Source organism: Aotus nancymaae, unplaced genomic scaffold (assembly GCF_030222135.1).
Source record: "Aotus nancymaae isolate 86718 unplaced genomic scaffold, 86718_ANA_hifiasm-v0.15.2.pri h1tg000008l, whole genome shotgun sequence".
Classification (NCBI taxonomy): domain Eukaryota; kingdom Metazoa; phylum Chordata; class Mammalia; order Primates; family Aotidae; genus Aotus; species Aotus nancymaae.
Genome location: NW_026988419.1, coordinates 52,585,663 through 52,610,230, shown reverse-complemented (window position 1 = coordinate 52,610,230; position 24,568 = coordinate 52,585,663). Strand labels below are relative to the sequence as shown.

The 24,568-nt window shown below is 32.0% G+C and overlaps 1 protein-coding gene across 2 annotated transcripts in view; it reads right to left on the bottom strand.

Annotated features, from left to right (window-relative positions):
- The window catches only part of CWC22 (CWC22 spliceosome associated protein homolog), a 66,931-nt gene that overhangs the window by 16,344 nt on the left and 26,019 nt on the right, over positions 1 to 24,568 (bottom strand). For both annotated transcript variants that reach the window (XM_012471454.2, XM_064373285.1), the window contains 10 exons: positions 22,928 to 23,056; positions 18,188 to 18,356; positions 17,754 to 17,807; positions 15,771 to 15,906; positions 15,471 to 15,677; positions 15,322 to 15,384; positions 10,960 to 11,064; positions 9,610 to 9,691; positions 4,361 to 4,421; positions 504 to 581 (listed from right to left, as the gene is read on the bottom strand). In XM_012471454.2, coding sequence (XP_012326877.2) covers positions 504 to 581; positions 4,361 to 4,421; positions 9,610 to 9,691; positions 10,960 to 11,064; positions 15,322 to 15,384; positions 15,471 to 15,677; positions 15,771 to 15,906; positions 17,754 to 17,807; positions 18,188 to 18,356; positions 22,928 to 23,056 — 1,084 coding nt within the window. The remainder of the gene's footprint in view (positions 1 to 503; positions 582 to 4,360; positions 4,422 to 9,609; positions 9,692 to 10,959; positions 11,065 to 15,321; positions 15,385 to 15,470; positions 15,678 to 15,770; positions 15,907 to 17,753; positions 17,808 to 18,187; positions 18,357 to 22,927; positions 23,057 to 24,568) is intronic.

Sequence of the window (24,568 nt, the reverse complement as noted above, 5' to 3'; positions counted from 1 at the left end):
GGAGTTGGGGAGGGATAGCATGGGGAGAAATGCCAGATATAGGTGAAGGGGAGGAAGGCAGCAAATCACACTGCCATGTATGCACCTATGCAACAACCTTGCATGTTTTTCACATGTACCCCAAAACCTAAAATGCAATAAAAAAAAAAAAAAAGAAACATTTTAGATCATGATTTAATTGTGTTGCCTGAACATGTACTTGACTTTAGAAACTGCTTTGAGATTTTGAAAAGATAGTATTTAATTGTCCTCTATTGGGAAATTGTTACAAAGCATGGAAAATTCCAAAAAGATCTAGAAAAGTGATATACCAAGTTAAAGCACTACAAAAATGAATCAGAAAAGAAGGAAAGTGAAGAGAGCGGGAAACCTAAGGAAGGAGAGAATAATTTGCTTTTAGCAAAAATATTAATATGTTGTTGTATGAGACCCGACCATAAAGCAGAAATCATTAATTTACAATATTCATTCTAAGAATTCCCTTAGTAGAGGCCAGAACTCACCCCAGCTAATAAGCCAAAAAATTTTTCATATGTCCTCTGCTGGGCACAGCAATCAAGTATCATGTTGCAGAGTTCTTTCTATTTGGGGAAAAAAATAAATTAATGAGTCAAAACACAAGGAGACTAAATATTGTATGATAATTTACTAATATGATAGTGACTGCCTGCATTTTTAAAGGTTTAAAACTTCAAAAACTTTGTAAGTAAAATAAAAACCTCAATCTATGTTAAGCTCATAATTTTTTAAAGCCTTGGGTCCGGATGACAGCTTCCATGGTCATTTATGCTAATTATATTAATTATAAAATTCTAAATTCATGATAAGTATGAACCACATCAAGAAAACCTAGAATATGAAACAGACATATGAGGGAGAGATTTAATACACTGCATTCTTAAAGGATTCTATGCAGAATTCTTTTAAATAGAAGATTCACCAAAACAACATCTAACAATTCAGTTACATTTCTCCCAAGGATATAAACTCAATTGCTAAGGAATATATTTAGTATTGAAAAGGCATAAGTGGGTACAACTTCAACGTTAACATAAACGACCCTCTGGTTGATAAAGAAACATTAAAAAAAAAATCTCTGTGGCTGAATCTTCTCACCTCAAAATAAATGTTATTCATATAGACCTGTCTATATGGATTTATACAAATAAATGGAATCATTCCATAACTGCTAGTAAATTGTTCCAATTAGCTATTCAGGTTCCATGTAAACCTCTCTGAAAATTCTGTTAAACTAATGAATAAATTCACAGTCAAGAAATACTATCATCATAGATGATTTCGACATAATAAACTAGTTTTTAAATATTATATTAATTCCTGAAATAATTCTAATGAGATATGTATTGATGATAGCAATGTCATGGATCAAAAAACTCAAGCAACATAAGGTGAATAGACAAAATGAAAAAAGGTGCAAATTCATCTATGATCAGTGTAAAACTGACCAAATATCTCTTTCTATAAAGATTTACAGAAACTTAAAAAAATTTTCCAAATAGAGTAACTGTAATATACTTGCTTTCTCCAAACAGAAAGCAAGCCTATAAAAACATGTTGCTTTTGAATTTTTACCTTTGTATTTTCAATTAACGATTCTGACATTTTGTCATATTTAATAAGAGGATACAACCCAAGTAAAAATAGTAAATATTTTTAAAAATTCTATCATTATTTACTGCACATATCTGTTAACATTATGTGTCAGAGACTCCAGAAGAAGGACTTAGGGCAAGAGGTAGGAAGAGAACCTTGGAGAAGCACAGAACCCTAGAATTGTGCTGCCCAAGATTTCAATTTTAATTATTTTAAATTATACATAAAATTAAAATTCTAGTTCTTCAGCCACATTATTAGTCATATTTCTAGTACTCAAAAGCCATATGTATCTAGTGGCTACTATACTAGAGAATGGAGAATATAAATACTTCCATCAGTACAGGAAGTTATATTGGATAGCACCGCTTTAGATACTGATAATCTACTCATGGAACAATCTACTCACAGCTTGAAGGCCTCACTTTGCAACACAGAGCTAGATACTTTCAGATGCCATTATATTGCACTCTCTCTCTCTCTCCACATATGTGTGTGTGTGTGTGTGTGTGTGTGTGTGTATATGTAATATATACATTGCATACATGCATATTTTTAAGATAAGTCTCAAGTTATCTCAATTAAATGTTTATAAATGTGTAAGTTCTGAAAAGGTGTACTTTATCAAATTGTCATGTAGTACTAAAAACTAAAAAAGCCTTTTCTAAATTCTACCAAATTATGTTAACTTTGTATATTAAAATTCATTTTCAACTTATTTACCAGCATTATATTTTATAATAATATAACAGTTAATCAGGTTTAAAACAATAAAACATGGTAATATGCTGACAGTACTGCTATGTACTACTTGCAAAACAAATTCCCTTCCTACCTAAATGCAATTATAAGAGTTATTATCTCTAGCTTATATTAATTAAATATTTTAACATTTTAATTAAGTATTATAGCAATTTTAGGAGTCTTCTGAGTGTATGAAAATAAATGCACTAAGATACTATTCCAAATATTACCAAAATATACTAAGGTTAGTTCTGAAATAACTATCTTCTAGATTAATGTTAATACAATTTATAATGGCTTAATTATCTTCTTCAAATAATATGACAAGATCATATAGAAATTTCAGTGATAATTATAATTTTAAAGGTTTTAATGTATTATTTCCTTCCACTGATGACATAGCAAGTGTGGCCAGCTTACAAACAGGCACACTATTATTAATATACCAATAACAAAACTTTGAAAGGAAAAAAAGGAATCTTTTACATTTAAAAGAATAAATTTTTCTCAAAATTCCCTATCACCTTAAGAATTAATATATATTCTAGAACAAAGACTGGCAAACATTTTCTGTAAAGGGCCAGATAATAAACATTTTAGGCTTTAGAGTCCATATGGGTCTCTGTCAAAACTACTTATTCTGTGGCTGTGGTGTGAAAAGAGCCACTGACGATACATCAATAAGTAAGTCTTGCTACATTCCAGTAAGACTTTATTCATAAAAACAGGGAGCAGGCCTCTGCCACAGGTTGCCAATCTCTGTAACACATCATTTTTAAAGGCTTAGGACAAAGAGTTTATATCTAACAGTAACTTAGATCAGATAAGCAAGAAGACCTAGAAGAACCAGAAACTGAACAGCCCATCAGAGCTGATACATTCACTCTAGCATCTGTGCCAGGTCTACCACATGTAAAGGAAAGTAAGAAAAACAAAATCACCAAAGCTTTGGCTCAGGTTCTAAGGATGTATTATCTAGATGGGAAGGAAGCAATATATATAATATACACTTAAAAAAAAAAAAAAAAAGAGGAAAAAGCAACTTTATCCACTTAATCTGATCTTCATTATCCTTGGCATTAGGGTTCTGATACTTCCAAGCTGTAAGATAGTGAGTCCCATGGGGCCAGGATGGAGCTATGCTGTGAAATGCCTGACACACAGTATCTGCTGAATAAATTTTCATTAAAGTAATTATTGAATGAAGGCTGGGCATGGTGGCTTATACCTGTAATTCCCATGCTTTGGGAGGCCGAGGTGGGTAGATCACCTGAGGCCAGGAGTTGGAGACCAGCCTGGCTAACATGGTGAAATCCTGTCTCTATTAAAAATACAAAATTTAGCTGGGCATGGTAGTGGGCACCTGTAATCCCAGCTACTTGGGAGGCTGAGGCAGGAGAATCGCTTGAACCTGGGAGGCAGAGGTTACGGAGAGCCGAGTTCATGCCACTGCATTATAGCCTGGGCGACAGAGTGAGACTCTGTCTCAAAAATAAAAAACAAAAAAGAAAAGAAAAGAAAAGAAAAGAAAAAATTACATTATGATGCTTTTTACGAATTGTTTGTTTGTTTTAGCTCATCAGCTATTGTTAGCGTTAGTGCATTTTATTGTGGCCCAAGACAATTCTTCTTCCAAAGTGGCCCAGAGAAGCCAAAAGATTGGATACCCCTACAGTGCATCAAGAAGATGGACCACATAATCCATTAAAGAACAGATTTCCTGTTATATTTAAGTCACAATTTGATTTATAAGCAATAACTCAGAAATTCTATGTAAAGTGCAGTGTTTCAGAGACTCTCTTTTTACCATATCCCATTCGAGCAGAAAATTTAATTCACTGGAACACTGCAGTTATTCTAAAATGATATAAAACCTACATTAAAAAAATAAATATTTAGCACTGGGGTATTGCTTCAATTCACAATATTTACTCATTAACAGCCTTAACCATTTTAAAAACCAATATATAAATTTTCTAATAGAAAAGAAGTATTAACATACTGTTTGGCTTTCAGGAAACTCCATTTTCAGCAATTTGTGAGCACATTCTTCAAAATCTAAACTGTGGAAATGATCATGATAGGTTAAAAGCTTGCAATATAGACTGTAACACTTTTTATATACAAGAATCTTACTTTAATAACAAAAGTAACCTTTTTTAACTGTAATTTCATATTGTTGTACTGTGTATATGAAGAAAATAGAGCTCTTTACAGAGAATGAAGTGCCAATATATACATGGATGAATCCTTGAATTATGCTAAGTGAAAGAATCCAGACACAAAAGACTACATATAGTATGATCTCATTTACATAAAATGTTCAGAAGAGACAAATCTATGGACACAGAAAGTAGATAAAATGAGTAGGAAGTGACTGCTAATAGGCTCAGAGTTTAGTTTACAGTAATAAAAATGTTCCGGAATTAGATAATGATGATCGTTGTACAACTTTGTGAATATACTAAAACTACTTGCAGTCATGCATCGCTTAGTAATAGGGTTATCTTCTGAGAAATGCATCATTAAGAAATTTAATATGCGAGCATCATAGAGTGCATTTACACAAACCTAGATGGTATAACCTAATTTACCTAGGCTATATGCTGTGGCTGTTGCCCGTAGGCTAGAAACCTGTCCAGCATGTTACCGTACTTCTGAATACTATAGCAAACTGCAACACAATGGTTAAGTATTTACGTACCTAAATACAGCTAAACATAGAAAAGGTATAGTGAAAATACGGTATTATAATTTTATGAGACCACCATTGCCTATGTGGTCCATTGTTGACTGAACAGTTGTTATATGGCACATAACTGTGAATGTACACTTTAAAAGGGTGAATATCATAGCATATGAATAAAATATCAATCTTAAAAAGGCAAAAATAAAAATAAAAAAGAGTTGTATGCATTGAATTGTATTATTCCCTCAAACCAACCATCCTCAAGCTGTAACTCATCAGATAGAAGGGTTTCTAATCTATATGATTTTCTTCATTTTAAAGTGAAGAAACAAAACACATGATGTGTAAGTCTCTCTCATTTCTGCAATCATATTATGCTTATAGAAAGTTTTCCCACTACAAACTGGCCACTCAAGTATGATGGCAGTAAATTATTAAGTGTTAGCAATATCTTTTCCTTCAAGCACTGAAGGATAGTAACTGTACATAAAGAATTTATTAACTGTTCTGATTTGATTATTCCATATTACAGAACAAGTCTAAGTACTGGGTAATTAGGTCCTAGATCTCATGGAGTATTTCCCAATGCTCAAGGTTTTCAAGAGACCTAGCTGTTCTGTTCTACATTTAAGTTGTTAAATAAGTCTAAGAAAGAAAAATCAACTCTATTCAAAAGCTTAGATAAAACAACAGTTAGGATGGTTAACAATGAGGACAAAGAAATAAAGGCTTTAAAATGTTAATACTTCTTTAAAATAAATAATTATAACTAAAATTTTTAAGAAATGCATTCCTATTCACAAATGTACACCTAAATTAGAAAGAACTGGAGGTAAAAACACCTATAGGCTACTATACTGATTTAGGTTTATACATAGGATTTCAGAAGGATTTAGAGACGATCTAATTAGATCCTCTTTTTATAGATGAGAAAAATGAGACTTAGGTATTTTGTGTTTGAAATTTGCTCCTGACCACATAGTCCTGGAAGTAGAACTTGAACACAGGAATATTTATACTTTCTCACTCAATATTTCAGAAGAAAAGGCTATAATTAATATTTAATTTGACAAGTCATATCTTGAAATGTATATTATGTGTTTAGAGAAACCAGGAAAAGTCCTAATTAAGACAGGAGTAAACATAGATCAAGTTTCTCTGCTTACATTAAAATCTCAGCGTGGAAGAGTAAATGATACATTACTCTATCATAACTCTAACTACTTTTACTAAGCATTGCAAATTTTTTGGATTTTTCTATACTGCTTCCAAGAGGTATAAGACGTTCCAAGAGCTCAGCATGACGTTAGTGCTTACTCATTACTTTTACAAGTTAGCTTGGTTCATCCTAAACACAGGACATCTACAGTTTATAAATACCACATACAAAAATAGTAAATAAAAAAAACTTGCAAGAAAAAAATACCCAGTATTCATATGAACAGATTTTAAAGTATCATCAGCATAGTTCACCTAAAAGAATTAGCAAACTCAATTTGTTAGTTGCTTTATTGAGAAATTATGCTACTATATTTGCATTTCTGTGGAATGCCCACACCTTTATTTTTGATAACACAGCATAAAATCACTAACTGAAATATAATGATTATGGACTTAGTTTTGCAGTTCATCTGTATTCCTCAGCTTCTATTACTTAAAGGGCTTCCTAAGCACAACAGGGTAATAATCTAGGATGATACAAGGCATCGAAATAAAGAAAAACACCTACCAGGAAAGAGATTATATATCAGAGAATACTAAACAGTATCTAACATTAAGTTTAAAACACTAAATGGTAACCGATAAACTTTAATAATACAGCAAAACAAAAAACATTTAAAACAGATGTGACTTTTTCTTTTCTACCTTTTTAAAAAAACAAAATTAGTACTGAGGCAAAATCTTGAAATTTCTGAAAAACAGTCAAGTAGTTGATGAAGAAATGTTACTACTTTCCTTTTATCTACTAAGTGAAGTATCAGGGAGAAAGTTAGCTATAAGACAGTCTGTTGTTCTTGTTCTTGTTTTATTTTGAAAGTACTTAATAACTCCCTACACCAAGATAGTTTTTAGGCTCTACTAATTACGAATATGAAATGAATTAAATTTTGTTGATATTTTACTTCTCATCTTAGGTTGCTAAACCAAATGAGTCTCAGGTTTAACACAAAGAAATAGCGATTGAGGGGAGGGTAAAGAAAAAAGAAGACATTTACTGAATTACTGTTTTGTTTACATGATGGTTTAGAAAGTGGTTTTGTTGATGTGTCCAACTTCAGAAACTTTGAACAGGTGGGGACATGGTAGTCCATCTCCCTCTCATGTTAGTTACAACTTCAAAATGGTAAAGTAACACTGGAACATCATTTAAAAGCAAGAAAAAACAGGAATGCTTTATCTTTCAAGGCAATTGTGTAGTTTAATGTTTCATGCGTATAAAAAACGGGTAATTCAGGTGGCCATACCAGAAGGAAGATAAGACTACTGGTGATATCAGTCAACAAAAACAAATTTAAAAAATAAAATTCCCACACAGTTCAGTTGCCAGAACTAAGGTTTTGTTCACAAGATTTTCAAGTGGACTGTTTAAGATGCCCTTATAGCCACCTGGCTTGATGATTATACATCCTATTCTTGATTTTTAGCCTGGTATATAATAAACAAAAAGCTTTTGAAAAATACAAAAACTGAAGATACACACTAAAATATCTGTTAATCCAACCTCATGTCAAGATAATCACTATTGATATGTTAACATATTATTTCTAGAATCCATCTATTTTTACAGTTACGAAAATACAACAAGCACAATTCTATATAGTTATATAGTTTTTATCCCACCTAAGATTACATCAGACTGTTTGCTCACATTTAAAACAATTCTCTATTAACCTAATTTTCAGTGGTGGCATAGACTGAACATTTTGATTGTGGTGGAAAATAAGACTGTCTCCATTATTTCTTTTGCAACAAACAATTCTGTATATAATTATGTGTCCACATTTATATCTTTAGGAAATACAGTAATGAAAAACAAGGGTCAAACAGCATGAACAATAAGTCCTTGATTCACATTACATAGCAGGGTGACTACAGCAAATAACAATGTAGCTAGATTTGAATGTTGTCATCATAAAGAAATGATGAAGTTTTAAAGAGATAAATAAGGTAATTACCCTGATATGATTATACAATGTATATATGCCTTGAAACATCACCCTTAGGCTATAAATATGTACAAATATTATGTGTAAATTATAAATAAAAATTAACTAATTAAAAATAATAATATTTAGAAAAACAAAAAAATCCCCACAGAAAATCAACACATAAGACAGGAGTTACTGCGACTAGGGACAGATACCACTATGTAATAGTGGCTATTACTTGTTTTTTAATGCTTTAATATTTCAAGTCTTTTGTGTGATTCAGAGATTATCAAGGTTACATTTCTTTTAAATAATTATTCAAAGAGCTCCACTGTAACTCTTCAAAGTTAATGTTAACTGCAACACTAACACAGTAAATCTGCTCCTCACAACTGATTACTGTTGGATTTCTGAAAAAGGACAAACAAATGAAAGGTCAAACTCTAAGGCTATTTACCTCTGACAAAATATTTATCATCTTTTGCTTTAAGTTTACATGAAAAAACATTTAATACTTTTTTATGTGAAGAGAAAACAGGTAAGGATAAAGCCAAAAAAATTCCCAGCCCATGTTTTGCTGTTTAACATTCCTGTATTTGAAGATAAACCTAAAGCCAAAAATTGTTCAGACTGAAAACAGATGACTCCTACTTATGAATCATTACTGCTATTACATCATACTAAATGGAAATATACTAGTAATGAAACAAAACTGAGGAAACATTTCTCCTCCAGTGTAAAATGTAAACACTGTGCCCATTAAATCAATAGGTTGATTCGCATATAAAGTAACAGATGGACTAAGATTTAACACCCTCATTTATTTCTCTTCAAAACCAAATTCACAGCCTTCAAACAGAATAGGTTTTGTTTTCAGGACATCACATCACAATACTTCTTACTTAGCATTACTTCAAAGAGTCCTCAAAACCTTCCTAAGTCTAATTCCTGTTTCTGTTTATATTCATTTACATCTGGAGAGCAAATCACTGTCTAACAGTCATCGCAACAGTGCTTCTTTGCCTAGAACCAGAACTAGAAACCAAATTTTAAAAATGTTAAATATTAAATTTTCATTATACAATTCAATACTCTGCTATCTTATAAAACAGAATTATTTTCAGGTTTTTATTAGTGGCACTTAACTATAAGAAATGATATAGCTAAAATACCATTTAATTATGTAACACAATTCGACCTTCCAATTAAGTAAAGACAATTTGTCTGTAAAGCAAAGAACCAACAGACGGGAACTATGAGCTTGGGCATGGGATGGGAGAGAGAGGTAGGCAGTCTAAGAATGTTGAAATGGTGTGCAGTTTTCTGTTATGAGATCCCAAAATGTATCTCTGATCTCCTTACCCATCCCTTATCAAAAACTAAAAAAGGAACAACTAAGAGATGATCTCTTACCTTGACTGAATAGCAAGATAAATTGTACGACGAAATGAGACCAGATTAATTTCTGTTTTGTCATGAATAGTCACTTTTTGTCCTGAAAGAAACATAACAAAATTACAACACTGCAAAAATAAATGTGACGAAGCTAAAATGCATCTCTGTATTTTCCTCATATAACTATTTAGAATCAATACGAATTTAATAATATCTTTTTTTAACTGTGCAAATTAGTATTTACAGAATTCAAAGTAACTATTTCAAGTCTTTTGCTATATCATGTTAGCTCAAAGAAGTTCAGAACCAAGCCAAGAAAACTATTTTTTTTCTGTCATCTGCTCATTTAGACACTATGAAAGGCTGCACTCATCCTGTTGTTTGGTAAAATATTATTTCTAGAGTTGTAAACAATATTGATAATTTAGAAGCACTATATAACTCAGAGGTAAAAACTGAGCTTCAGAGAACACTGGATCATCATAACAGGCTGAATGAGTCCAACATAAATATGTGTATTTGTCAAAATTTTCTTATTTAATGCATGAAAACTTGCCTTATAAATATGTAATAGTTTTTATTTGAATAGTATTTTCACATAAAACAAGGAAATTCTAAAGTAAAATGTAGTACATAGATTATTTCAATAAAAAAATAGAAAAAATTAAATCTATTTTTACAAAATACATCATAGAAGAACAATTGTACTATAAGACAGAAGTATATATTATACCCTAAAAGGCAAAGATAAACTTTTAATATCTTCACACATGTAATACATGTGAATAATGAACAGTTTATGTATGTTCTGATATATTAACTGTGCCTTAACCAAAGTAAAGTTCTGAGCTTATTTCTGTGAAATAATGTAATCAAAGCTGAAGAGGAAAAACATACTACTTCTGTGCAAATACAGCTCTTGGCCTCCCCACTCTATTTTGCCAAAATGAACGGCAAATATCCAGTCACTCTCATTTGTCGCATTCTTGCCAGGGCTACATAAATCACATGCACTCAGTATGAATACATGTTTTCATAGTCTATAATATAATCAAAGGCATAATATACTAAATTAAAATCGTGCTGATGCTAAAAAAAGAATTTGTTAAATATTTTCTGAGCAGTTTCTCAACCTTGGCAATACTGGAATTTTGGGCTAGATCGTATCTTGTTGAAATTTTGGGCTGGATCATATCTTGTCCGGTGGTTTGCAGGCTGTTTAACGGCAGCCCTAGTCTTCACCCACTAGATGCCATCACCATCCCTCCTCACTCTCTCCAAAAAGAACTACTGTTTTAGAAGATTATACTACAATTAATTTAATTTTAGAGTATCTTATAATATTATTTGAATATGCTACATGTTTACCTTCTTCATCTTCTTCTCCCTCTTCCTCTTCTTCTTCCTCTTCCTCTTCACTACTCCCAGCATCTTGGTCTGTATTTGAGTCACTGTCTCCCTCATCAAGAATTTCTGGAAAGTACAAAGTTTAGGAAAAAAATAATGTGCAAGTAATATATATGTATTTCATTCTAAGAAGATAATTCTCAGTTCATTGAAATCCACTGTGGTATAACAGTTTACCAGCCAACAAAGATAACCACCAAGCCTTGTGTTATTACCTAGGTGGTGAAAAAGAATTACAACTGATATGACTAGAGAGAGCCATATGTAACATTTTTTTGCCACATAAAAAGTGGCCATGAAACAAGGAGATGAGAAAAAGAACAACAAAAAAAGTAGATGACGGTTTTTGAAAAGAGCAAGAGCACTGGAAAAATATTAAGAACAGAAGCTAGCATATGGGAGTCAAAATATTGTTTTATCATCAGAAAGAAGTCAGTCCATTATAAAAAAAATTAAGGCTAGATACAGAAAACAAGAATTTAGGCTAAGAATATACTATGAAAGACAAAGAAGGGAGAGAAAATAATTGCATAATTTAGTGTTCATGTGAAATAAATAGTAATGAGATTTTTATTAACATGTATACCTACTAAATTGAACATTACAATAAATCCAAAGACTTTTCATACATAAAACAGAAACAGAAGTTTAAAAGCCTTTAAGACAATTGGTAAGACAAGCACTGTATTGGATTATCACTTTTAAAAATACAATTGATATATTCAGAACTGGATAAAAACAGTGATGTATATGAAACTACATAAGGCCAGTCATTATGCTAAAAGCAAACAAATGATAAAAACTAAAATTATATTTTGTCCAATTGTGCTCTGTTAGCCTGGTAAAAGATTTTGCAAACCTGACCAACTCTTTACTTTTGCATTTCTATTATAATCAGAGAGATTTTAATACAAAGTTCTGAAATAAATTCATTTTAAGAAAAATTCTAATTTCTTTATATTTAACTAAGCAGTATAAATCAGGAGACACATAATGAAAGCAGAGAACTTCATATTATGAGAAACAAATCATTGTATAAAAATGAAGAGGAGTCATTCAGCCCTTATCTGACATACAAATCTCAAGAATATTTCTAACAAATGTGAATTCAAGAGATAATCTAAAGTATCTAGTTCATTACTATGCAACACGGCTTAGACAGACTTTTAAAAGAAGAAACTATTTAGTATTCAATAGTAGGAAGACAGGCACTCCTGCTGTTTTCCCAAATGCTGTTAAGATCTAAAACACAAGTACACCTGGGTCAGTCTAAGGTTCTAATTATTAAAGCTGTGCCCTCTTCCTGCTGGGACCATTTTTTTCCAGCTCTAGAGGAATGTTTTACAAAACAATGAAGGTCAAATGAATTGTCTAATCATTTACATCATCCTCTTCTCAGGTCTCCACTTTAGAATCCACTTATTAAAATCACTCAGACAAGGACAATTGGATTTCATTAACTGAATAAAGTAGTGGTTTCAAAGCATGGTCTAGGAGTCCAAGGAGGAACTGAGGTCTACCAGGTGGTCTGTGAGGTCAAAACTATTTTCATAATAATACCAAGACAGTATCCGCCTTTTAACTGTGCTGACATCTGTGATGATGATCCAAAAGCAACAGGGTTTAAAACTGCTGTAATCCAAGCACTGAGGCACCAAACTTCACTAGTAATCAATGTATTCTTTACTACCACCCTCTTGAAGTAGAAAGCCACTTTCATCTGAGAATGTCCTTGATGAAGAAGTAAAACATAACTAATTTTATTAAATCTCAGCCCTGAATATAGGATTTTATCCTAATCTGAGTGATGAAATATAAAGTTCATATATATAGCACTTCTGTTAAAGACAGATACACAATGGTGACAGTTATGTCAAGGAAAACCACTTGTGTGACTGCTTTGCAAGGTGAGTTAGCTATTTTTTTCATTTTTACTTGAAAGAACTGGCCAACTAACTACAGTTGTTAGATATTTGGCCAACAATTTCTCAAATGCAAACAAACTGAGACTGTCACTTCAGGGAAAACAACTCATGATATCTGCGACGATGATAACATTAGAGTTTTCAAGAATTTTGAAAAACTTATATCCATCCCTGTGAGCTTAAGAGCTCCCTAATAAGATTTTTCGGACGAAATTATAACAGAAAAAAGGAATCTGGCAGGTTGCAGTGAAAAGCTCCTAGGAAATTAGCAATATTATTAAATGTGCTATCTAGATATTGTATCAACATGTTAATTTGATTTTTATTATATTAAGGTTAACATTTTAAAAATGCATAACTCAGTGAATTAGTATTTTCTAAATGACTAATGCAACATTACAAAATCATACACAAGTAAAAGATGTATTTAATGTGACAGACAAATGCATTCTAATGTAACACTATGAAAGTTCATTGATATTGCTTCAGAATTCACACTGCAATTAATCTTAAAACTACTAGTTGTTAAATATGAGCATTTATCTGCAAAGGCTATTAAAATACTGCTCAGTTTTTCTACCTACCTACCTACCTGAGGCTAGATTTTTATCATGTACTTCAATTAAAACAACCTACTGCAGTAGATTGAATGAAGAAACAGATATGAGGGTACGGCTGCTTCCCATTAGACCAAACAGTAAACTACACAAATAACATTTTATAAAATATAGATATAATACAAAATACATAAAACATCATTCTCACTAAATTTGTTTTGTAAATAATGATTTTCATAAAAATATGTAATTTATGTTAACATATACTAGGTTTGCCATTATTTTGAAATAATTTAATAAATTCTTTTATACTGTTTTAACTTTTAATAAAGTGAATATCAATAGATATAACCCACATAAGAAGAAGTTCTTTGGAGTTGTCAATAATTTTTCAAGAGTATAAAGGGATCTTGAGACCAAAGAATTTGAGAACTGCTGTTAATAAAAGAAAGTACTACATTCCAGGCATTGGTCAATTGCCTAGACACTGAAGAAATGGATAGAGAATTCTCAAGTTTAAAAAAGAAAGAAATCAAATCAGGTGTATTTAAGAATTTCACAAAAAACATTGGCATCTTTCAGGGAGACTGCAGGAAAAGAGGTTCATAAGAAGGCAAAATGGATCTATGGAGTTCTCTATTTGGAAACTAAAATATAACAGAAAAAAGGAATCTAGCAGGTTAGTGAAAAGCTCCTAGGAAATTAGCATCTAAGAAGAGAAACCCATTTACTGTATCAGATTTTAAGGATAATGTATAGGAATGGAAGATTTCTCCCACTTTTCCTTTTCCTTTCAACCTTCCACTTCTAAGCACTACTGAACAATGGAATGCAGACAGTGACAGAGTAGGTCTCTACTTCCTCTGTGTATGAGACTACATAAGGCTGATCTTTATGTTACAAGCAAACAAATGACAAAAACTAAACTTATATTTTGTCCAATGGTGCTCTGTTAGCCGGATAAAAGACTTTGCAAAGCTGACCAACATTTACATTTAGAGAGCTTTTAATACAAACTTTTGGGGTTTAATACAAAGATAAATATTTATTGCTTTCACAGCATTAAATACTTCTCCAGTAAAATTACAATTCAAGAGAAATAAGCCCATAAAATTATTATGAAAGTAGGCCTGAGTGTCAGTTTTAGAAGAAAACTAATGCAAATGTGAAAATTATAACAGTAATTAATAATAGCTATCATTGTCTGTGATAATAAACAACAATGTATTGTATATATCCTTCTATAGAAAGGTAACATTTAGTCTTCCATCAAACAAGTAACTTGCTACAGGTCACTCAGCTAGTAATGTCAAAGACAAATTACAAATCAAAACCTGTCCAAAGTTAGCACTTACCATATACCAATGATGTACAAATGCAAATGATCAATTTATCAGGCACCAATACCATGATTCACCTTACCAGAAGGATATCAACCTGACCTTAAGAAAGAATATAAGTATAGCACTTTAAAAGAAAGTATACCACTTAATTGAATATTAAACTGGGTGGCAAAGACAGTAAGTGGTACAGAAGTTAAATAAAGGTCACTACTAATCTATGAATATTTCTTAAGATGGGTAAGACTTACGGGTTGTATACTATAGAGGGAAAGAAGAGAGGAACAATGGGGTAAATAATTCAGAATGAAGTAAAAAACCATGGGCAAGTACCAGGAAAAACATAATGCCCAAGGAAACAGCTAAGAGAATAACTTTACAAGAGTAGAGATTTCATTAGGTGGGGATCAGTGATCTCTAAATATTTCCTATCAGTATTATGTGACTACTTAAATTGCTTTTACTTATCCAAAATAAATTATTTTATAAAATTCTACATACCTTTCTTAATAGCTTTGTACTTCTCTTCATTCTCCATAAAATTGGGATCCATCTTGAAAACATCTTTAAAAAAATTAAAACTTAATGTTTATTTTCTATATTTACATTTGTTGGTGCTCCACTTTCTACCTACTATGCCCCAGACTTACTAAGAACATCTTCTGGATTATAGTCATCCTCCAAAGGGAGCATATGGGTGAACTGATCATCTTCTTCCACCAAATCAAGACCTTCTAGGATAATGGGGTGGTCCTTGAATCCATCTTTCCGTACAGCAAACATCACTTCAATCATATATTGAACTCTTTTGTCAATTTCAGACTCATGCAGAATGTTTCGAAGGCGTTCAAATATAGCTAAAGGTAAACAAAGAAAAGACAATAAAATAAGCAATAAATATTACAATACTCAAACAAAAACTTAACATCAAACTAAGAATGTACACTTACCATTGATTCCTCTTGGTGACACTTGTGTTAATTTGAGACCACATTCCTTGAGAAAACCAATAGCTACTTCAACACTATCATCTGTTGGTCTTTCCAGGAGCAAAGTGAGCATCTCTAAGCACAAAACTTCATGTGCCTTAAATAGAACACATATATATGAAAGAAAAAAAATGCTTTTACATACATTAAAATATTGTTTATAATTTCTAAAAATTAGTAAATCTTGTTTACAATAATTATATTGCACATATAATGGACAAAGTTTTATAAAGCAAATAGAAATACTCCAAATATGGATACAATTTTTCTACTACTTTTATTATCAATCTATTAAAAATTTTCAGATGACTGTTCCAAAAATCTTAATTTTTTTATGCTGAACACAACTATCTGAATTATCTTCAGAAGAAATATTCTTAGTCATTATGTATGGAAAGTGTCATAGATGAAATATGTTAAAAATCATATACTACCTTCTAATAAGATAATTATTTTCATAATTACTACGTAATAGTAATATGATTTATAATACCCTTCTACATGACTACACTTCTTTATATACATTTCCCAATTCATTCTATCAGCAACTCTATTAGACACAAATAGTCCTTAAGCTACATGAATACTAATTTTATCACAAAATATCTTAATAACTTCCGGAACACAACAGTTTGGAATATTCTATCTTTCAAAAAAAAAATATAAATCAAACTATTTCCACTGGCCACGTTCAAAAACTGACATTTATAAACAATGGCAGGAAGAGTGAGAATAAAATTCTACTGAGAAACTTTGGTATGAGAAGAAAAAGAACTACAAAGGATGTTTACAACACCATACATATGCCTTTCTAAAGTCAGATGGTGATTTGAAATGGGGAGGAAAGAAGTCTAAATCTCAACTCAGGAGTCTATCTTCTTCCAATTGTGTACAACATCAAAGACACCCACTGCTTCTTTTAATGAGGGGAGGAGGGGTGGCAAACAGTCTTATATCAGTGACAAGAAAAAAACTGCCCTGTACCAGAGTTGGGAAGATGTAAAAAATTTGTCATATTGAGTGTTTTATGGCAAAACCAAAAATCTCTAGTCCAAGTGTAATACACAATTAAAAAAGAAAATATATCTCTGTGGTTATAGATGTGAAATTAAGTTTCCATGGTCTTAAGTAGCAAGTTATCATCGTAATAATACAATGACTAATTAGGTTACAATCTAAAAGATTTCTAAGAGTGAAAGAATTTTCATGTAAATAAGAACCAAAACATTTAATGTTAGGGAATAAGTATGACTTAAAAATTCTTCCTGTTATAAGTGTGACTACAAAATTCTTCCTGTTATACATAGTATATGTGATATTAAATTGGAAATGATAATATATAACTGAAGGAAACTTTTGAGTATAAACAAGAACAATTTTACTACTTTCAAGGTTAAACAGAAACTAAATCAAAACTATCAAATAATGAATGAATATAAAATAAACACAAATGGAATAATAGCATGATAAAATTATTTGCATTTGAAACAGATTAAAATTGATCAACTATATTCTATAAAGTGATTCTACAAATATACGACTATACCTATGTGGTTGCAAGGAATAGAGGCTTTTGTAGAATATTAGATATTTATTAGGTTCTCATGAATACCAGGTACAGGGAATGAAGTGGAGGAGATACCAACTTTATTATTTTATAAAAATGGAATGGTTCTTCAAAGGAATGGTTTGTAGTCAAGTAACCATGTACAGTATTAAGTTAGATTAATTTGATAAAATATCTAAAAGTGCTTTCATTAGCATCAAAGTGTTATGTTAAAGAACATGAAATACATTTATTATACTTTTAAAATGAAAATATCATCCAACATACTTATCCCAAAAACTATAAAGTAAAACAAAAATAGAGTTATCAGTGGAGTGGCATCAACCCTGTGGTCTAATGCCACTGAACGGGACCAAGTTTTGAAGATAATTACTCACCACATTTTGGTTAATAAGATGAGCCACAAATTTTGAAGCAGTCAGACAAAGTTGCTGAAAAATGAAGGTAGAGACAAAGTTAATCCATAAATTAAACCTGATATTCATTTGTTTATAGAATCTATGGCCTACTAACATAATCTATTTAAAACGTGTAATACAAAAGTATAATTTTTATATTATAAGAAAGTTATAAGATAAAATAACACATCAAAGTAGCACTTCTGGTTAGTTATAATACAGTTTAGCCATCATTTTTGTGGCTCATCAATAGTGGTCAGGTATATTTAACAGAACAAAAGAAGTTCTCAAGACAGTTTTTAAAAAGTATTATATATGTACCTGAGTCAAAATTAACCTTGCTTACTTTTGTTGATACTGGTTTATTAGTCTGTTCCTATGTATAATTCTACTTACAAGCCACTCATATATACCTTATCATTTCTTCGGTAGCCTTTTCGAAAATTAAGAATTAACCTCTTGAGGATCAATTCTCCAATTTGTGGAAATTTTGAGTTGATAATTGCCACTAATGCTGCATAAACATGGGTGAAGATTGGAGATGCACTCTGTGCTTGCAAAACAGACCTGGACAGCAGTCCTCTGTTTAAAAAATAAAAAAGGAGTCAACAATAATCACCAAATTAATTAAATGAAACAAAAACTATTAAAATTCAGTAATAGTTCTCTATAAATAATCATAAAATCTAAATCAGAACTAAATGGAAAGAGTTCATCTTACTAATAAAAATTGTTTTTCAGAAAGCAAAATGTGAATTTGTGATTTTGTAAAACAGAATAAAGATTTTACTGCAATTTATCTTCAAAATTTTTCTCTCTATATATAATTCCTCTTATCCCTGTTTGTTATATGTAATTATGAATTTGACGTTTTTAAGGTTCATATAAATAATTTGTTTAATACTTTCAAAAAATTAAACAAAACCAGACCTGCTTCAAAAGTTAGACAACATAAAGTTTCTACTACAGGTCCGTCATTTTTATAAAATTAATTTTGTGATTAAAGACAAATTTGACTTTAAATCTTTAAGTCTAATTTTAGTAGAATAAAATGAAGATCTGGAATACTCCTATGAGAAATAAAGACACAATTAAAAACAATGCAAGATTAATGCTAAAACAATGACAGGAAATTACTATTTGTAACTGATTTTGAAAATGGTCATGTTTTTATATGCATTTGATGAGAAAGGGGAAAAAGGCAAATTGGGCAAACTGTTATTTTTAGCAATGTAATGACAAGTAATTATTGGATTGCCAAAAGTCAGAAACAAAAAGTCTTAATGGTAGGTTTAGATATGACAACTGAATCACTAGAGTAGAAAATGAGAAAAAGGATGCAGCTTATAAATTATAGTATCTTCAGCAATCCATAACTCTTCTACTTTTTTTACTAAATAAAATGGAGAGACCTCTGCCTACTTTTAAGGATAATGGCTGTCTCTTGATCAACTTTCTGTACCTCTACAACTTAATACATCTACTTTATACCCCAACCTTTTTTGGTGAGGTTGAGGAGAGACAGGGTCTCACTCTGTCACCCAGGCTGATGTGCAGTGGCATGATCTTGGCTCACAGTAAGCTCCACCTCCCAGGCTCAAGCGATCCTCCCACCTCATCCTCCGGAGTAGCTGGGACTACTGCATGCCACCACACCCAGTTACTTTTTGTATTTTTGGTAGAGACGGGGTTTCACAATGTTGCCTAGGCTGGTCTCAAGCTCCTGGACTCAACTGATCCACTCGCCTCAGGCTCCCAAAGGGCTAAGATTACAAATACTGAACGACCATGCCTGGCTACTATATTCTCTATTTTTTAAAAGAATCATAGTCATGTAAAACGACATGAGAAAACAGCCCGCAGATTTTAAAATAATAAATAGAACATGGGGTACTTCTATTTTTTGACTTTTTTAAATATCACCAATTGCTTCAAGCCACATATTATAGAATATGGTGATTCCTTTCTGCTTTTCTGAAATTTATTGCTCATCTTTCCTTTTTCTCTCACATTCTCACTCTATTCTCATTAGAAATTAAATTGGAATAAAGGCCATACATGATGAGCTCATAGCTAATAACACTCAACAGTGACAAGTTGAAAGCTTTTCCTCTAAGATAAGGAATAACAAAAGGGTGCCTACTCTTTCCAATTCCATTCAACATAGTACTGTAAGACCTAGCCAGAGCCATTAGGCAAGAGAAAGACATAAAAGGAATCCAAATAAAAAATAGAGAAGTCTCTTTGCTGTAAATGGGATCTTAATATAGAAAATCCTGAAGACTTAACCAAAAACATTGTTAGAACTAATAGTTTAGTAAAGCTGCAGACACAAAATCAACATACAAAAATCAGCAGTGCTTCCATATGCTTACAATGAAATATCTGAAAAAGAAATCAAGAAAATATCCCATTTACAATAGCTACGGAAAAAAGAAAACCTATGAAAGGTCTATACACCAAAAACTACAAATTGCTGATGGAAAAATGGAAGGACATACATGACATCCCATGTCCATGGGTTGAAATAATATTATTAAAATGTCCATAAAACCCAAAGCAACATACAGATTCGACTCAATCTCTAAAAATTCCAATTACAGTTTTCACAGAAATAGAAAAAACAATCCTAAAACTCACATGGAACCACAAAAGACTCCAAATAGCCACAGCAATCTTGAACAAAAAGAACAAAGCTGGAGGCATCACACTACCTGACCTAGAATCTGCTACAAAGGTTATGGTAATCCAAACAGCATGATAGTAGTATAAAAACAGGCATATAGAGCTATAGAGAACAAATAAACCAGAGATAAATCCAGGCACTTGCAGTCAATTGATTTTCAACAAAGAGGCTAAGACGACACAATAGGGAAAAGACAGTATCTTCAATAAATGGTGTCAGGCCGCATGTTCTCACTCATAAGTGGGTGTTGAACAATGAGAACACATGAACACAGGGAGAGGAACATCATACACTGGGGTCTGTTGTGGGGTGGGGGCCTAGGGGAGGGATAGTAGGGGGTAGGGAGATTGGGGAGGGATAACATTAGGACAAATACCTAATGTAGGTGACGGGGGTGTGAAGGCAGCAAACCACCATGGCATGTGTATACCTATGTAACAATCCTGCAAGATCTGCACATGTTCCCCAGAACTTAAAGTAAAATAAAAAGAAATAAATAAATGGTGTGAATATCCAGATGCAGAAGAATGAAAATAGATCTTAGTCCCACACCATATACAAAGATCCATGCAAAACAGATTAAAGACTTAAACCATAAGACTGAAACTGTGAAACTACTCTTAAGTTTCTAACAGGAAAACGAGGAGAAAAAGCTCCCAGATACTGGTATTGTTAATGATTTTTTTGGATATGACCCCTAAAGCACAAGCAACAAAAGCAAAAAGAGACAAATGGAATTACGTAAAACTAGAAAGCTTCTGCACAGTACAGGAAAATATCAACAGAGTGAAGAGACAACCTACAGAAAGGGAAAAAATATTTGCAAACCATGTATCTGCTAACGGGTTAATATCCAAAATAAATTAGGAATTCAACCCAATAGTAAGAAAACAAATAACCCAATCTAAAAAATGAGCAAATGACAAAAACAGACATTTTTCAAAGGATGTACAAAGAGCCCATATATATATATGAAAAAAATGCTCAACATTACCAATTATCTTAAAGAAATGTAAATTAAAACCACAATGAAACATCTCCTCACACCTGTTACAATGGCAGTAATAAAAAAGATGAAAAATAACAAGTGTTGCCAAGGAAGGACATGGAGAAAAGAGAACCCTTGTACACTGTTGGTAGAAATGTAAATTAGTATAGCCATTATGCAAATAGTATAAAGGTTCCTTAAAATACTAAAAATAAAACGACCAGCCAGGTGCGGTGGCTTACGCCTGTCATACCAGCACTTTGGGAAACCAAGCGGGGAGGACTGCTTGAGCCCAGGAGTAGGAGACTAGCCTGGGCAAGATGCCAAGATCTCATTCTCTACACAATTTTTAAAAATTAGCCTGGCGTGGTGGTGAGTACTTGCAGTCCCAGCTACTCAGGAGGCTGAGGTGGGAGAATTCCTTGAGCCCAGAAATTCAAGGGGGCAGTGGGCTACGTCCATGCGCTGTACTCTGGCATGGCAATAAAGCAATACCCCCATCTAAAATAAATCAATACAATTTTTTTTTCAGTTATAACTACCATTTGATCCAGGAATCCCACTATTGGGTAAATATTTAAAGGAAATGAAATCGTTATGTTGAAGAGGTATGTGCACTCCCACATTTATTGTAGCATTATTCACAATAGTCAAATATGTTAACAACAGAAGTGTCTGTTGTGAATAAATGGATAAAGAAAATGTATACATACATAATGGAATACTATTCAACCATAAAGGAAATCCTGTCATTTGCAAAAACACAGATGAACTTGGAGAACATTATACTAAGTAAAATAAGCCAGGCACAGAAAAGACAAATAATGCATGATCTCACTAACATGCGAAATCTAAAAAAAATTGAACTCATAGAATCAAGAGTATAAAATGACGGTTACCAGAGGCTGAGGGCTGGGGGAACTGAGATGCTGGTCAGTGGACACAAAATTTTAGTTAGACAGGAGGAATAAGTTCCAGAGATCCATTCTACAATATTTTGACTATAGTTAACAACCATATATTGTATATTTGAAAGCTGAAAATAGAGTAGATTTTAAGTGTTCTTGCCACAAAAAATGACAGGTATGTGAATGCGTATGTTAAACAGCTTGATTTAGCCATTCTACAAAGTAACATATATAAAAACATGATGTATACCACATATACAATTTTAAAAAAATAAAAAATTAAATTAGTTTGAGGTAGTATATTTTAATATTCATTATTCCTCATGAGTTTAAATTATTGGAGGCATTAAGTAAATGTCCACAAAAACCATTATGTGAAATCAAAGCTTCTCAAAAACCAAAAATACCACACAACCTCTAATAGCAAGGCACTAGTTATTTTTTAGCAGCCTGTATTTTTATAAGCACTGCATTTTAAATAAATATTCTCATCAATGATTATTATTCATGTAGATATATTCCTTTGAAAATGTTACTTAGAAATACTACAAATAAAATAGCTGATACTTACCTTCCTCTAACTATATTTTCTTGAAGAAGCTCTTGAATTATAATACTTATATTGGAAATGTTGACTTTGTTGATAAGCCCATTAATTGACTTCTTTAGGGCCTCCCAACTCATCCTCTGATATGCTAAGCTAAAAAGAAGTGATTTTAATAAAGATTAAAACTTTTTCAACAATACAATAAGAAGAAGCTATAAGAACATAAAAGCTACTTAGTATTCCTTACTTTTTAACATTATTTTCATGAAATGACCCCCAAGTACAGTAAAATATATGATGCCTAACAGAATAAACAGATATCCTAAACCATATTTGATTTTCTGTACATATGCTTAAGTACACACCATTTCCCTTTAATAACACAATAAGATTATGTAAGGTTATATAAGGATAACATTTTGTTCTTATGGCTATGTACATTTATTAGTCAAATTCATTACATGCTTATTTTAATATAATGCTTGATCTAAACTTGTCTTTAATGGAAACCTTTAAAATAAATGCAATTTAAAAAATTAAATTATAACGTAAAATACCAAAATATAAACCACACAAAAAAATCTGTATGTCTCTTCTCATAAAAGCATCACAGAGACAACAAAATTAAATGTTTTAAACCACAAAGAAATGTTAACTACAGGAAAAGGGAGTCACATGAAATAATGGGGCTGAAACATTGTTCTAAGTATTTTAAAGACAATCTCTTTGTTGATGTAGTAGTCCTACAGTTACACCAGTTGAATGCTAGATAGCTATACTGTTTTTTACTCCAGATTTTGGGGAAATTATTTGGCCTCACTGAGTTTCTTTAGGTTGAATTGGATAACATCTAAAATGTTTCAATGCTCTACAATTCTATGGGTTTTGTAACTGCTTTTCTGTGGAATGTGATTTCAGCTTCAGGAAGTCTTAACCTTTTTTCTTCCATACACATCTCTCTCTGCAAGTCTGGTGAAGCCAGTAGACTTCTGGGAATGATACATACAATGAAGAGGATTACAAAGGATACTAATCATACTGAAATTCAGTTTTCGAAACACGAAACAAAAGTTTGATATAATATTCTATATGCTTCATAACACATTAAATAAAAAGAACTGGGAGAATGCTTAATTACTACTTAAATTTCTAAGTAGCATAGCCATAATCCATATTATGAAATATCTGTAACAAACAGACTGTCAATACTCTGATCTATTGCCTACATTCTCAAAAGAAAAAAATTGCTAAATTTTAGAGAATAGCAAAAATAAACATCCATTTTTTTCCCTAAACACACTCATGGACTGATGGTTTGAATTCTATCCATGGACCTCTTGAAGGCTTTTAGGTTAAGAATCCCTGTTCTGGAATGGTGCAACAAGGCAGGTTGGTGAGAGCAGTTCCTGGTGGGAACGAGGATTGTAGCACTAACATTGTTTAGAATTGCCAGCACAGTGAGGATAAGAAGCAGACTGACTTTGCAGTTAATTTTTATTTTGTTTCTAAATTCTCTATAAATTATGTACCCCCTTACTGCCTGTACCCAAGGTGGACTATTCTACTGTTTCATAATTCCAACCCTTTGGTATCCCACTATCTCTAGAGAAACAAGACATATGGCTTAACAACTAGCCTAATTAATATGAAGTTGCTCATATATAA